General features: G+C 47.5%; 1 protein-coding gene across 1 annotated transcript; it reads right to left on the bottom strand.

Annotated features, from left to right (window-relative positions):
- Positions 1–4,454: 4,454 nt before the first annotated feature.
- Positions 4,455–13,084, bottom strand: LOC126511031 (40S ribosomal protein S26-like). The gene is made up of 2 exons (XM_050157875.1): positions 12,966–13,084; positions 4,455–5,000 (listed from the first exon to the last, which is right to left on the bottom strand). Exons 1-2 carry the CDS (start codon positions 13,082–13,084, stop codon positions 4,523–4,525), a joined length of 597 nt encoding a protein of 198 aa, XP_050013832.1. The 3' UTR covers positions 4,455–4,522.
- Positions 13,085–14,647: the final 1,563 nt, after the last annotated feature.

Raw genomic sequence — 14,647 nt, 5'->3', positions numbered from 1 at the left:
CCATCAAATAGACCGCGTGGGACTGGGTCGGATGAAGGCGAAGATTCTGATGGATTTCCATAAGAAGAAACATGAGATGGGGGTCAGCAAGTCGAAATCATCCTTGCGACCAAACTTGAGCGAGAAACTTCAGCCACGGGTGCCTGTAATTCAGAACTTAGCTCGCTCCGCTAATCCCATTCAGCTGTGCCACCTGCTCCTCCATCCCACCCTATCATCCCAACAGACGGAGCAGCCAGTGCACCAGGGCATAAATCAATATCCCCCAAGCATCCAGAGTCAGATACCGAGGACTGTGATGAAATATCCAATCTAGAGGGATCAGAGGGGGACTGCTCAAATTTCCAAATACTTGATGCTTATCCAGAGGGTGGCGGAGGACCCAACCAACACCTGCCTGACCACCCCTTTGGCCACTGGCATAAGTGTGAAGTCTCTAGAATAGTCGCACACAAAAATGTTAACACTCAGAACTAAGTAATGTGTTGTTAAAAACACACAAGCACAAGTGGAAAAGCCACGCATGATATTAGCTACCTCTGGTGGCCTTGTCCCTCTGCTAGACCAGTTGTTAAATATTTTGAATATTAACCCTCAAAACAGACAGCCAAGAAACATAAATACATATAGAACAAAATTCAATTCCTAACCATTTCAGGGATGAACACCAAGCAAAAGCTTAAGCAGCTGAGGTTCTAAACAATTTTCTATTGTGCATCTTTGGGACTGTGCTTCCCCCCCCCCCACACACACACACACACACGTGTGTGTACACACACAGTGAAGCCCAGATGTTCCTGTGCTCTGCCGTTTGTGTCACTGTGTCATCCCAGCCTGCAGTCAAGGCCAGGCCGTGGCTTTAGAAATGGCAGTATCTGGTTTCCATGTGGAGTCAAGGTCAATACAAAGCAAATTCTCACTGCTGTATTGTGAGGTTCTGTGGAGAGAGACCCATGGCTCAAGGAGCTCAAGATGCTCGGAACTGCTAGGGCTGGCTTCCAGATGTGCGTGTGAGGTATCTGGAAAATGGAGCTACGTGTCCTATGCAGATGTTCGCATCCCTGCCTTGGCTTTCGTAAAGAGTCCACAAACAGACAGCATCAGAGAGCCCAGAAGCCTCTAATTCCTGACCCACAAAGGATGAGGGAGATAAACACTGAACTTTCGGTAACTTTTGTCAAAATAAGTGCGATGCTACTGCCAAAAGAAACCTAAAATGTGCACTCCAGTGTGGCCCTTGAGAATCCTCCTGTGCCGAGCAAGGGCTTAGTCATCGATGGGAAACATGTGAGCCGCAGGTGCAGCCTAGTGGAAGGAAGTCATCACTGAGGAGCGTGCTGTGGAAGGTGATACTGGAATCAAGACCTAACCCTTTCTCTTGCATCATCTTGACTCTGCCACAGCACCTTGCTGGGATGTTTTCTGGATTGCTGCAGGCCCACCAACGCTGGAGCCATCACTATAAAACTTCCAGAAGCATTGAGCCAAAATACCTCTCCCCACCTTGCAGAGCTAATGTCTCAGGTGTTTTGGGGCAGTGACTGAAAGCTAGACCACACCTACACCTTATGGAAGAAACAACCCAGCTAGCGGGAACTAGGCAGACCCCGAGGAGGAGTAGCACTCACCAACTTTGAAGGGGTTGTCATCAAAACCTTAGGGATTTCCTTTCAGCCTGTAAGGGCACATGGGAGCCGAAGAAAAAGTGCCCAGGAGGCAGAAGGCTTAAAAGTAACACCATGTCCCACAGGAAGAAAGCACAAAACACACCTAATAAAATAAACCAGAGAGACAGATTTTGATGTCAGAACCCCTGGTATCTAACTGGTGAGGCAGAGACCAGCCCCAAAGGAAGAGCTAACCAAAAAAATTCAGGGGCAGCTGTATCTGAAAATCTCCATCCTCTCCAGATATGCAAAGGAAATTATGAAATTGCTTTTAAGCAGAGATCTTTCCCAGAGCCCATCAAAGAGACTCTGCTCTGAAGATTCCCACAGGGCACCAGCAAACTCCCTACACCACTTCTCTAAGAACAAGGCGTGGCGGCCAAGAGCACGAAGTGCTGCGGATTACAGCGGCACCGCCCTCCACCAGCCTCAGCAGCAGTCTGGAGTGCGGAATGGGTTATCTTGAAGAACTCGTGAATATGAAAGTTGTCTACAGAGATCCTCCGGGCTGGAAAGAAATTTGACAGGAGCAGCCTGGAAAACCGTGTGATGGGCAAACACAAGCCACCAATCAGAATCATGCAACAAAAGAGATTATCGGCAAGCGCAGAGACAGAGCGGAAGAGCTATTTCCGGGTGACCTGAGAGAGAAGTCTTCCTTCTGAAAATGTGCCCGTTATAGGCTTTGAGGCTACCATAGAGCATGGGCCTCCATAACAACAGAAAAAGCCTGTGGCAATTCACTGCTGACCATCCTCCACAAACACCCAGAGGTGAGGAACTGGACCCCTGTGAACTTAATCACATGGCGTCACCCTAGAGTGGCCCATCTGGATGGGGATTTTTGTAAGGTGGGAACTAGGGACGCAGCAGAAACTCTGCAAGGAAAAGTAGTGTGTTGCCCACTAGGAAGGTCCCAGGGGCCTAAAAGGCAAGTTAGGGTACCAGTCTCCAAGATGACACCCAATATTCCTGAGTTGCTAGTGGGGGGTGGGGGGAGTGAGGGTGTGCAACAGACATTTTCACCTACTCTCTTGCTTTCTTAGATTACCCTCTCTCCAAAAATTGGAACATGCCCACAATCTTCCAGCGACCTGTGTTGGCCAAGGAAGCAACAGCACAGGAGGCCAGGGCTCTTGCCAACGGCCAGCTGGTTTCAGCTTCCCAGGGACATGAGACATGCCGACACTGTTTTAAACATCCCCCAAATAGGCAGAGTCGGCTGTGCCAAAACCTGTCTGTGACAGAGTCTGGAATGTGGGACTGGGATCACCAAAAACCAAAACACTAAACTGGGGGCTGTTGACAATGGGCAGAAGCCAGAGGCCTCCCCTACACACACTCCCCGGCCCGCAGCTCCATCCACTCCCACCTTCACACGGGTACAAAGCTCGCCTAACAGCAATGGCGCCCGGATGCCCTCCATCACAAATCTTTTCCTGAACAAGGAGGCTTCATCAGGCACAGGCTGAAAGGAAATCCCTAAGGGATTTGTAGCTGAGGGCGGCTTAGGATTCTGAGCTAGCAGATCATCTGACATAAGGGAACTAATAAATCAATGAATCCCTATTCCAAAAAAAAAAAAATTTTAACTTACAACTTATACAAATTTTCAGGTAATGAAATGAGTAATTTCAGTAATGAAAGAGTAAATGATCCTTTTCATGTTTTGTTTTGTTTTGTTTTAAGAAAGATTATTTTTTAAGGGTGGCTGTGGAAATTTTCATGTGCAGTTCCCAAACAAAAACACTACTTCTGGTGAGAGGAAAAACGTAAAGTAGGTGTCAACACATGGAGGAAAAATGAAAATTCTACTCTATTCCTAATCATATACACTGCAATGAAATGGATTTATTTGTAATTCCATTTTAGTAACAGTAAACAAAGTAAAATGGTGTCTTAATTTATTTTAATCTTAATTAAAATAAAATTACATCATTCTCCCCTTCTCACCCCAAGCCTTCCCACTATCCCTGTTCCCTCTCAAGTTCATAACTTTTTTCTATAATTATTGTTTTACATATATATACTAATATATATGTAAAAACAAGTCCATTTAATGTTTTTGTAAGTGTATATACAGATATGTTTTTAAGGCTAACCACTTGGTATTTCATAACCAATTAGGGAGGTTATCCCTGAGGAAGACTAAGTCTCCCCCTCTCAGCTGTCGTTAACAGCCTAGAGCAGAAAAGCCCGTTACACAAAGCCACAACTGGTCAAAATGCAGAGAACAGTTGATCTTGCCATCCAGCTTCATCTACAACACCATCCCTACACCTAAGGCTTGGGGAGCTTCAAGGAAGATCAAGAAGAAAGATTCTAAGAGCCAGAAAACCAGGAAGGCTGCTGGGAGATTATGTCTTCTAAACAGAACAGGGGAGCAGTGCCCACGGGGTTTCAACACGAAGGCGGCCTAAACCAGGCCTGAGCCGGGATGATGCCAGCCGAAGAGGCTGTGTTTCATCTCCTCATGTGCCCACCACAGGGACACCCACAGCTTTAGTTCATGCTCTTTCCCGGTTTTCAGTCACTCATTTTATTCCTTCTTCATTTGCTTTTACATATGACAGGATTTGAAGTTTTTGTGTGTCTGTTACATAGCCACATTTTTTTTTTGCGGGTTTCTTAGGTAATTTATAATGAGAAGGATAAAGAACATGTGGGGTTTTATCACCTGTAGGTGCTTGAACACTGGAGACCACCCCTCCCTGAGTAATGAGGGGGTAAAGTTTGGACGTGGCCTTCCATGTCACTACAGCACTCAGGGAGTGAGATCTTTTTTTTTTTTTTTTTAAAGTTTAAGTTCCATTTTATTTTTCCAAGGTGTTTTCTTCTATCTTCATGAAGCCACTTTACATGGGCTTTGGTGGAGGTCGTGGTGCAGCACCAGCAGGTCTAAGTCGTGGTGGGGGCGTTCGGTCCTTCCGAGCTTCCCGGGATCGATTCCTCACTACCTTGCTATGAATGGCACAGCTCACACAGCAATGCAGCTTGACATTGAGTTTGGGGAGCACATAGGCGTCGAAAACACTTGCTTCGGAGATGTCCCTGACGGCAGCCGCCTCTACGATGTTCCGAATGACGAACTTCTTAATGGCCTTGTCCTTGGGCACACAGCGGGCGCAGTTAGTGCAGCGAATTGGCTGCACATGGCCGCGGCCCTTTTTGGCACGACCGTTGTTTTTTTTTTTTTTTTTTTTTTTTTTTTTTTTTTTTTTTTTTTTTTTTTTTTTTTTTTTTTTTTTTTTTTTTTGGTCATCTTGGAGCCAAGTCCCGAAAGAGCAGGGAGTGAGATCTTTAAGACGAACATCTCCCAACTCCTCTGCTTTCCTTGGAGGTGAGGGTGGTGCAGGGCCCTCATGGCATAAAAAGACCAACTGACCTCCCCCGCGTCTCCATGCTGAGGCAGACCCTGGGTGCACATGGGCGGGCGGATTGATTCTCTTGGTAGGTCTGGACCCACCCCTACAAGCCTTCTCTATGGAAGTTCCTCCCAAAGAGAGCTCTGTCACCTACCCTTGCTGACAATGTTTCCTAGCTCCTACTGGAGCAGGGAGCCAGCTGGGGTCTCCTTATTAAAGTACAGCCCTCACCCCATCACTGGTCCAGCTTCTGGGACAAGCTTTCAAAAAGGGTCCACCCTGCTCCCCAGCACTGGGTCCAGTGACGCTCAGCATGAAGAAGACTTGGGTTACATTTTCCTTCATCCCTGTCCCTGGGCATTTCTAATGGCAAGAAGACCACTTCACCTCCACCACAGAGGTTTCACCCAACCTGTATATAGAGGACACACACCACGGCCTTCATAGAACAAAGCAAAAAGGTTTCTGGGATAGAGTCCAAAGGAGCAGCAAAGGCAGGAGAATCCTTAACACTGTACATAAATAACCAAAGGCAGAGCTGCATAGAGCCTGGGAGGACTGGCAAGGGAGAAGGACTCTTGCGAACAAGGCAAGAGATGCCAACCGACCACAGGCCTTAATCACAGGCCTTGTGCGTAGCCTTGAATTAAGCCAGTTTCCCCGGCAGCCACGCCATAGGAAGCCATGCAGCTGCAGCATAGCGTGGGGAAGGCGACACGGGAAAGGGAAGCCAGAGATATAGGCACTGCCTTCAAGAAACTTGCCTGTACAAAAGGGTGGGGAAGAGATGAGCTGCTGAGCGAGAGAATCACAGGAAGATCTTCAGAAAAAAAAAAGGCGCTTGCTTCCCCTTTCTCAATAGGGTAGAGGTGGGTTTTAAGAATCAGTCCCATGAGTGACCCACAGTCCGGGTAATTGGATAATGGGGAAATGGATCTGTGTCTTCTATCGGTTATAGATAATTACATTGGCATAGATTTTTGTATATGATTACAAAGTAAAATTATGCTGAATATTGTATGCATGCATGCTTCGACCTCTGTTTAAAACATTTTTATGTATTGATATATATATTGTATTGATATATATACCATATTGCAGTGTACATTTCTACCTCTGATTAAGATACTTATATATTGTTTATACATTATTTACATTTGGAGGTCATTGTCCCCATTTATTGCACAGTTATTTATTCTCTTAATCTTTAAGATAGATAGGTATTAAGAACTGTAGATCAATAGTCATCTATGTCTATCATATTTATAGTTAAACTAATCAAGTTCTTTAGATACATAGAGATTATATTCCTTTTTTTGAGATTATATTCTGTATAAATAATCTTCAACCTCTTCAAAGAGTGGTAGAAAAATGGTATTTAATTTAATCTTAGAGTTCTGTGGTGGTGAGACACAATCACTCCTGACAACACCCATCTATTCCCAAGAGAATGTTGAGCACCAAAGACACTCCACCTGGAGCCTTTCTTTTTGGCAAAACTGGCCTTTGGGCAGAGAAATGCCCATGCCTCAACCACTGACAGAGATACAGAGTATCCGTAAATGGATAAAACAGGACTGTCATATCCTGCCAAGACAGGGTAAGATAGTTTTGAAAAGTTTCCTGCTTTTGAAAATGGTATGTTAGGTACGTTAGGCCTTAGCGAAAGTTGGTTGCTTCGATGATGCAAATGTGGCTTTGGGTGATTGCCCAGGTAGCCAGTTGTCTCTGTGATTTGTGGTATGTTTTGGAAGTTGTTTGCTTGCACTTCCTAATTACTCAGGTAACATTATTTCCCTTCTCAGATCTTCGATGGGGTTGAAGAATAGATAAATGTAGCTACTTTCCTCTCATGACTTGGTCAAGTTATTTATTATACAAGACTTAAGCTAGTTAGATAGGATATTTGTTCTTATTGTATATAATTTTGTAGTAGGTTTAGAACTCTCTTACTTAAACAAAAGGGGGAGGTGCTGCGGGAGCGCCTTTGGCTCCGTCAGCCAATAGCTGCTGAAATACCAGCCCACTGGGGCGTGGTCTATTTCTCTTTTTAAAAAAAGAGCGCCAACCCTCTGCTCGCTCTCTTCCTCTCTTGGTTCCAGCTCTTGCTCCAGCGACTAGACTCCTTTCCTGGCTGTCGGTGTTCTATACGTTTTTCCCCTAAAATAAATACCCCTGTGAATCCAAACTGGTGTGGGATTGTTTCACGCATTACTGGGTACATCTGCACCCCCACCACCACCACTCCTCTCTCCCTCTGTTCAACAAGAGGGAGGCAGAATCCCTAGACTGTGGCAGCCACTGTGATAGAAGGAGATAGCAGGCTGGCCTGAGGATCCGAGGAGATGCATGGCTTCCGGGCTGCATGGCAGGTGGCACAGAACAGAACATAAGTGACAACCATCAAACAGTACCAGATGACCAGGTGACTTCACGGCAGGCAAATTTAGGGGGACTGTAGCCTAGAAGGTGTGTGTGTGTGTGTGTGTGTGTGTGTGTGTGTGTGATGTGCATTTCTGAGCAAACCCAGTCACTGGGCCTTACTACAGAGGCAACCTCCATGTCCAATCCTGGCTGTCTGGTTTTATTTTGTTGTTATTGTTATTGTTGGGTTTGTTTTTTTGGTTTTTTTTTCTTTTTGTTTTTTCCACATAAGCTCCAGTAGCTCAGGTAAAGATGCTACCTGCGTTCCAAGCCCTTGTGAGGTAGGATAGTGCTACCTGCAACAGCCACACAGCTGGAAAGGGTCTTAGAAACCATCTCATCAAAAGCCTGGTTTGTCCCGTAGAAAAACTGTAGTGCAGACAAACAGCCTCACTCCAAGACAGATTTCCTAGGCTTGTGATTTGCGCGTGTTAGTCTTTAGGGTGAACTTAACACCCCTGTGCCTCAAGCTACCGCACCAGCTTCATGAAGCACCTACAGGAGGTGGACCTGTCAAGTAGAAGTACTTGAATTTTTTAAAGCAACGCGCCTCTCTCTTAACTGACGTAAAGAACAATGGCATCTTTAGCTTTTGAGGAAGTTGATTTTCTACATTTGGGTAAAATGTCTTCCCTAGCAGATGGTAGCAGCAGGATCCTGAACTAAGCCAGCAGAGGGTGTGCTGCTCCGACCTGTTTTCCCAGCACAGTGTGGGTTTAATGTGGTCAAAATAAATAAATAATAAATAAATAAAACAGGCTTTAAACATCTCCCTAGCCAATAAATATCAACAGTCTCAAACAGCGTATGCACCCAGCTCCCTTCTTTCTAGTAGAGGTCAAAAGGTGAACTGGGATCTGGGTCTGAAAAGCAAAGCTCAGCACAATAGTAGAAAAAAAAAAAAGAAAGTGAGACAAAGGTTTCCATGGTGCATATTGGAAAATATAATTCTGATACCACAGCAAAAGAAAAAAAAATGTTTCAACTTTAAGAATTCGAATCGCTAACTCGATGTCTAGTTTGGAAAACTAACACACATTAGCTGTTAAGGACAATTGTGTTACATTTCAAAGACTCAGAGAAGCTACGTAACAAGGAAGGTTCAAGGGGGAACCCAGGATATCCCTGGGAAGAGGAAATAGAATAAATTTTGCAGGTGGACTGGTGGGTATGACAGGTGAGGATGGGAACAGAAGGGGTCAGGCAGGAGATAGGAGGGATGGAGGGAGAGGTGGCTGTGATTGGGGGGCTTTTGGAGGGTGATGCAGTAGCCTAGAATGGTGGAAACTCCCTGGAATCTATGAGAGCGACCCTAGTGAAGACTTCTAGAAATGGGAGCTACAGAGCCAAAAGTGGTCATCTTCTACAACCAAGCAAGGCTTCTAGAAACAGGACTGAGACACCCACCAAGCCCCAAAACCTTCACTCTGCAATCCGTCCTTCCCGCAAGATGTGCCGGGCTGCCACAGAACTTGTGGGAACGGCCAACTAAACTGGTCCCACTTAAGGCCCATGCCTAACACTGCCTGAATAACCAAGAACCATAGGCTAGTCAGCCTGGAGATAGATACCAGGATAGAACCAAATATGACTGGCAAAAAAAAAAAAGTCAATGAAATGATTCTTAATGATATTCTGCCACACTTGTCGATTGGGGCCTAGCATAATCGTCATCAGAGAGGTTTCTTCCGGCAACTAATGGGAGCAAATGCAGATTCCCACAGCCAAATATTAGACAGAGTTCCAGGAGTCCAGCTGAAGAGCAGGCAGGAGGATTGTAGGATTCAGAGTGGTCTCGGAGACACCACGAGAACACAGCACACAGAATCAACTAAGCAGGCCTCATGGGGGTCACAAAGGCTAAGGCAACAATCACAGAGCTTGTATTGGTCTGAGTTAGGTCCTCTGCATATACTTTATTGTTGTATAGGTTGGTGTTCTTATGAGACTCCCAACAGTGGGAGTGGGTGTCTCTGACTCCTCTGCCTGATTTGGGGAACGTTTTCCTCCTACTTGGTTACCTCATCAAGGTGTAAGAGCTTGTGCCTCGTCTTATTGTAACTTATTAGACCATGTTCAGCGACTATCCCTGGGAGGCCTGCTCTTATTTAAAGGCAAACAGAGGAGAAGTAGATTTATGGGAGAAGAAAGGTGGGAGGGGACTGGGAGACATAGAAGGAGTGGAAACTGTAGTCCAGATGTAATCTACGAGATAAGAATAAAAGAAAAAATAAATAAAATTTTTTGAAAAGAAAACTAACAAGTAGTATATCAGAGAATACTGTCAGTGAACCACTCAGAGTGTGGGCCACAAAGCCCGTCCCATCTTCCTCAGAGAGCTCTGAGTGTGGCTATCCACCAGCGCAGAGCTGCAGTGGTCTCAGACAGCAGGAGAGGCTGGAAAGCAATTCACTCTCTGGTGTGCGACTGGACCGGGATGCAAGCCCAGACTCCCCAGGAAGTAATTCACCGGATCCAAGGCCCCTGACCTCCACCCATCCACCTTGGCCTTCCCAGAAGACACTCGGCGTACACGAGGGAAAATCAGAACGGGTGATCGGGTGGGGCAGATCTTACTACAGATTCTAAAATCCCTTAAACCTCTGAGACAGGGTAGTATCTTTAAGTCAGATCCTTGTCCACAGTGTCTGGCAGGAGTAAGCCTCTAGATGGGTTCCCGTGAAGCGCTCCTTGTTTCTACAGCTAAGGATGGCAATGCCAAGTACAAAGGATAGGGGCCATTGTAACCTCCAGCATCAGGTATGCAGGGCCGTCTTGTGCCAATCAAATCCGCACCTCCATATCACTCACCCCACTCAACCTGCACCTTTTACCCCCACCCTAGTCCACCAATACAAGAAATAAAACCATGGGAATTTGCTATGTTCTGGTGGATACGAGTACTCCCCCTTCAACTATGGGGTCACAGGCGCTCACTCCCCTTCCTCTCCTCCATGACAGTCACACCTGGTCTTCTGTCCTCAGACCTTCTAGCTTCTTCTGCTGCCTCATGGGCATTATGATGACCTCATCTGAAGTGCTTCAGAGAAAACAAGAGGCCATGAAGCAGTGATTCTAGTCACAACCTAGTATCACTCCATCCAAACGGTCCCTGGGAGTCCCCCAGCTTCCATTCTAGTGAAGCATCTCCTCTCAAGTAAAAGAGCAAGGCTTATGGAGATGCTTCTCATCCCAACTCCACACAGTTTCTCAGGCATTCGCCCCCACTTCCAGTCCTTTCTCTCTAACCCCAAGTTCTCTGTTCAAGGCTCTGCCACGGTATTCACGAACACTCCTCCCTCCCTCATGAGTTCTCCCAGGTGCCTGGCCACCTCTAGTTCTCTCCTCTTCCCATCCCAGAACCTCCTTTGAGCTACCTGCCCATTGGTCCACTCCCCATCATCTTCACTCATTTCTCAACCCTCCAAAGTTGGTGTCCCCAGCAACCTGGCCAGTCACATGCCTGCTTCTTGCGCTGTTTCCTTCTCTCATTCCAGAAGACTTGAACACGGTGAACTATTTTTTGCTTCTTCGGGACTCCATCCCTCAGGCCTTGGGGAACATCTCTGCTCACATTCGGACCCTCTGGCCAGCCTTCTTGAGCTCTCCTTTAGGAGTTCCTAGTCTATTACCACCAGGCTTTACACAAAGAAGTGGATCTAAATTCAAGCTTCAATTCACTTTAATTTGCATACCAGAGACCTCCCCTTTAAGGCCTTATCCACTGCTAGGGTGTGAATATGTTCCCCAGATTTCTACCTCCAGACTACAGCTCTGTTCCGAGTTCCTGTCCTATTCCACATCGCCACATAACAGTGCTCCATCTCAGCAGGATCAACCAGCCCTCCCTCCTGATACAGAGACCTTTCCCACCCCACAAACAGTAGACCCTCCTTCCTGATGGTCTCCTTGTACAAACTGGCATGTCAACAAAGATGTCGTTGGTGCCAAGGATGTGGCACCTCCTGCCTCCACCCAATCCAACAAGGGCTGAGTTCTACCGAATCTGTCTCCTGAAGATGTCCACCTCCATCTCTACTCCTTCCATCCTAAGCCAAGTTAACCATGTCTTCTGTTATGTGGGGGCTTCCGAAGACACCCTTAGATGTCCTACATGCTCCCCCCATCAAGCCGATCATGAGAACATGGCTGAGAACTCTTGGATCACTTCACATGATCCTTGGAGTGACCCCGGCCTCCTTGGGGTCTCATTTATCTTGGGTCACCCTCTGTTGCCAGGGTATGGCACCCCAAATGAGCTTCTTGGTACTAAGACTGGAATGCCTTGCCATAGGGGGCTTGGCATGTCACATCAAGGACACAACTTTGGGGAGTCTTTCTGGTGGCAGAGCTGTTGCCAGAATCTTCAGCAAGAGTGAATGAACATACTTCTCTTTAGAGGAACAGAGAGGCAATAGGGGTTCAGTGGGCTCAGCACTCAAACTGGTACCAGCAAGGCCTGGGGGAGAGATACTAGATGGAGAAACTGAGGCAGAATCCCACGCAGGCAAAATGGAACCAACAGGACTGGCCTGGCCATAGAAAAGAAGAATAGATGACGAGTGTCTCTACACCATCAGCAGATACACAGGTCCCTGTCACACCACCTAGAAAGGGTATAACTACAAACCTAGCCCTGGCCAGCTATAAACTGGGGCTGCCATCAGTCATGGGCCTTCATGCTGACTTGCCAGGGAGCAGAATAGGAGGCAATACACAGAAACAACAAAGAAGCCCGTGAACAAAGCTGCCAACCGTGACACAGCCGAGCACTTTTAGGTGCAATTGGTGTGCCCTTGAAGTGCACACTTTCACTCATATGCCCATTTGCTATTCACAGGAAGCTGCTCAATTCACCCACAAAGTCCAGCTCCCCAAGGGCCCTGAAGTCCCAACAGGGGCTTGTCTGGTGTCAGCCGGAGCTAATGACCACTCACCAAGCAGCCAGCCATCCTCTACGGGACTGCATGGAAAGTGTGGAATGTGCCCAGGCCATTACAGATTTGAGCCTGTACACAGTCGTCAGCCCCTCCCATCAGCACGTGTCTCTCAGATCCCTTCACACTGGAGCACTGTGCTGTGCCTGAAGCCGTCCTGTGTGTATCGAGCCCTCACACAGACAGGTGGGCACAGCGCAGTCTGGAATGCTGACTCCCCCCCACGGCACACCTTCTCTTTCCCACGTCAACTTCTCACTGAGGCTGCCCCTTTGGGCTCATCGATGTCCCTTCCCCCATGGCAGAAAGTTCTAAAGCTTCTTACAGCATTTCCCAGGGCATCACACTGCTAATACACATTCACACCCATCCAAGAAGCCAAATGTATTGAACTAGCAACCACGCTGACTGATGCTAGCCCAAAAAGGACCCAGGTTTAGCATCTAGGAGTGGGCGAGATCCCCAGACAACCCTGGTCTATGCCTTGTGTAGACCTGAGAAGCAAGAATTATTTAAGAGTTGAGTGACTTGCTCACCTAGAGAACACGTGAAATATTGCCCTAAGAACCCACCTGCTAGTTAGCAGCCGTGGTGGGAGAGGAATTTGAGTCGCGGCCCTTCCTGTCATATACCCTCGGGCTTCATAGAGCACGTAAAAGAAGACCCGTTCCTGGCACTGCTTAGAAGACATTGTTCCGTGTGTCTTCCTTTTCCATCACATTCCAACACTTGACAACAGACATTCACACAGTACCAAATGCTTTAAAACCCAACAAAAAGCAACACTGAGCCAGTCATTCACCTGGCGTTAGAGTGCGCAATCCCGGTCCAAAAAGCAAGACATCTTATCCGCGGCATCATCGAGCAGCTCCATGCCAAGGCACCACTGGGAGGTGTCCGTGAGATGGACAAGCCGGTTACACAGATCAGCCCCAGCCACCACTCAGCTGCCACCCCAGCGGGGAAAGCAGCACCAAAGCAGACGGATAAAGAAGAAGAGCACAGGCACAGACTGCCAGCACCGCGGTTAAACACATACAGGGCGGGTGGAACCCTGTCTTCTCAGAAGTGTCATCGTTGAACTGTGTCCCCTCATAAAGGACACGCTGAAGGCTGGGAGGAGAGCTTCCCTGGAGCAAGGAGTGAGGAGGCCCTTACACAGATCTAGGGCCAAAGGAATAGGCAACCCAGGAGAGAAATAGGGTAGGGTGGAGAGGTGTCCAGAATCTGTACAGAATCTAATCTGGGGCCAGGCAAGGAATTTTCATTTTGTCCTAAGTGGGAAGGGGGTTTTATGTAGATGAGAGGCATCACGGGGACTACAGTCCCCAAATGGGGGAAATAGATAAAGTAACCAGCGAGAGTCCCTGGTCTATGGGAAGCGCCAATATGACAAAGAGGGCCAGAAAGCAGGGCTGTAGGGACAGTGCCAACTGGCCCATCGCTCCTGTGCCGGACATCCGCTGTGAGCCAGGAGGTACCACAAGAGAAATACCTGCTGAGGCTGCAAGCCTGTCACCTTTGAAGGTGGGTTGGTCACACATTTGCTTATCACTGTCCTTCAAGGAAAGGCAAACTTGTGTCCCAAGGTCACTTGCTTGTGTTTAATAGATAGGCGGGTTGGAGAACCTTAATGTTCCCCGTTGAGGGTACCAGCACGTGAAAGACTCACCTGAAAGGAACCAACGTTTCCCAAGACACAGAAAGAATGTGTGTCACACACCCTAGGGGAGAGGCCCTATGCTGTCCTGGGGAGGGAACCAGAGTTGCAGAGCAAAAGGCCTGGCCGAACTCAGACAGCCGGAGCAGGAGTTTGGCAGGGAGGGGCCTGGAAGGCCTGGAGGCACAACAGGGCACTGGACTCCCAAGCGATCTTCGCAGCCTAACTATCTCCTATGGATGAAGAGGATTTCCCCTGGGAAGGAAGCTGTGGTCCAGGTTATAGTTACTGGTGCACCCCAAATTATATGGGTGGGCCCCTTTACAGAGCCATTTTGAAGTAAAATAAGCACACGCTGGAGTAGGCAGTGCTGAGTATGCCATGCTCCCTTTCTCAAAGGCCCCCTCCCGCCCTGCACGTTAGACAGAGACTGCCGTGACCTCCAGTTCACAGACACAGGAAAGGAGGACGGGTGGTGGGGTTGTATCCCACAGAACCCACAGGGCTGTCACCTTGTTTGGAGTAACTATACTAAGCGAGAGAGTGCATTCATAGCCCTCCCACCAAATAGAGAAGATCCAGAGAAATGCTGCT

The sequence above is a fragment of the Alexandromys fortis genome, unplaced genomic scaffold (genome assembly GCF_014885135.2).
Source record: "Alexandromys fortis isolate MF-2015 unplaced genomic scaffold, M_Fortis_MF-2015_v1.1 scaffold_94, whole genome shotgun sequence".
NCBI lineage: Eukaryota > Metazoa > Chordata > Mammalia > Rodentia > Cricetidae > Alexandromys > Alexandromys fortis.
The sequence above is the reverse complement of the archived record's forward strand: the minus strand, read 5'-3'. Positions and strand labels throughout refer to the sequence as shown.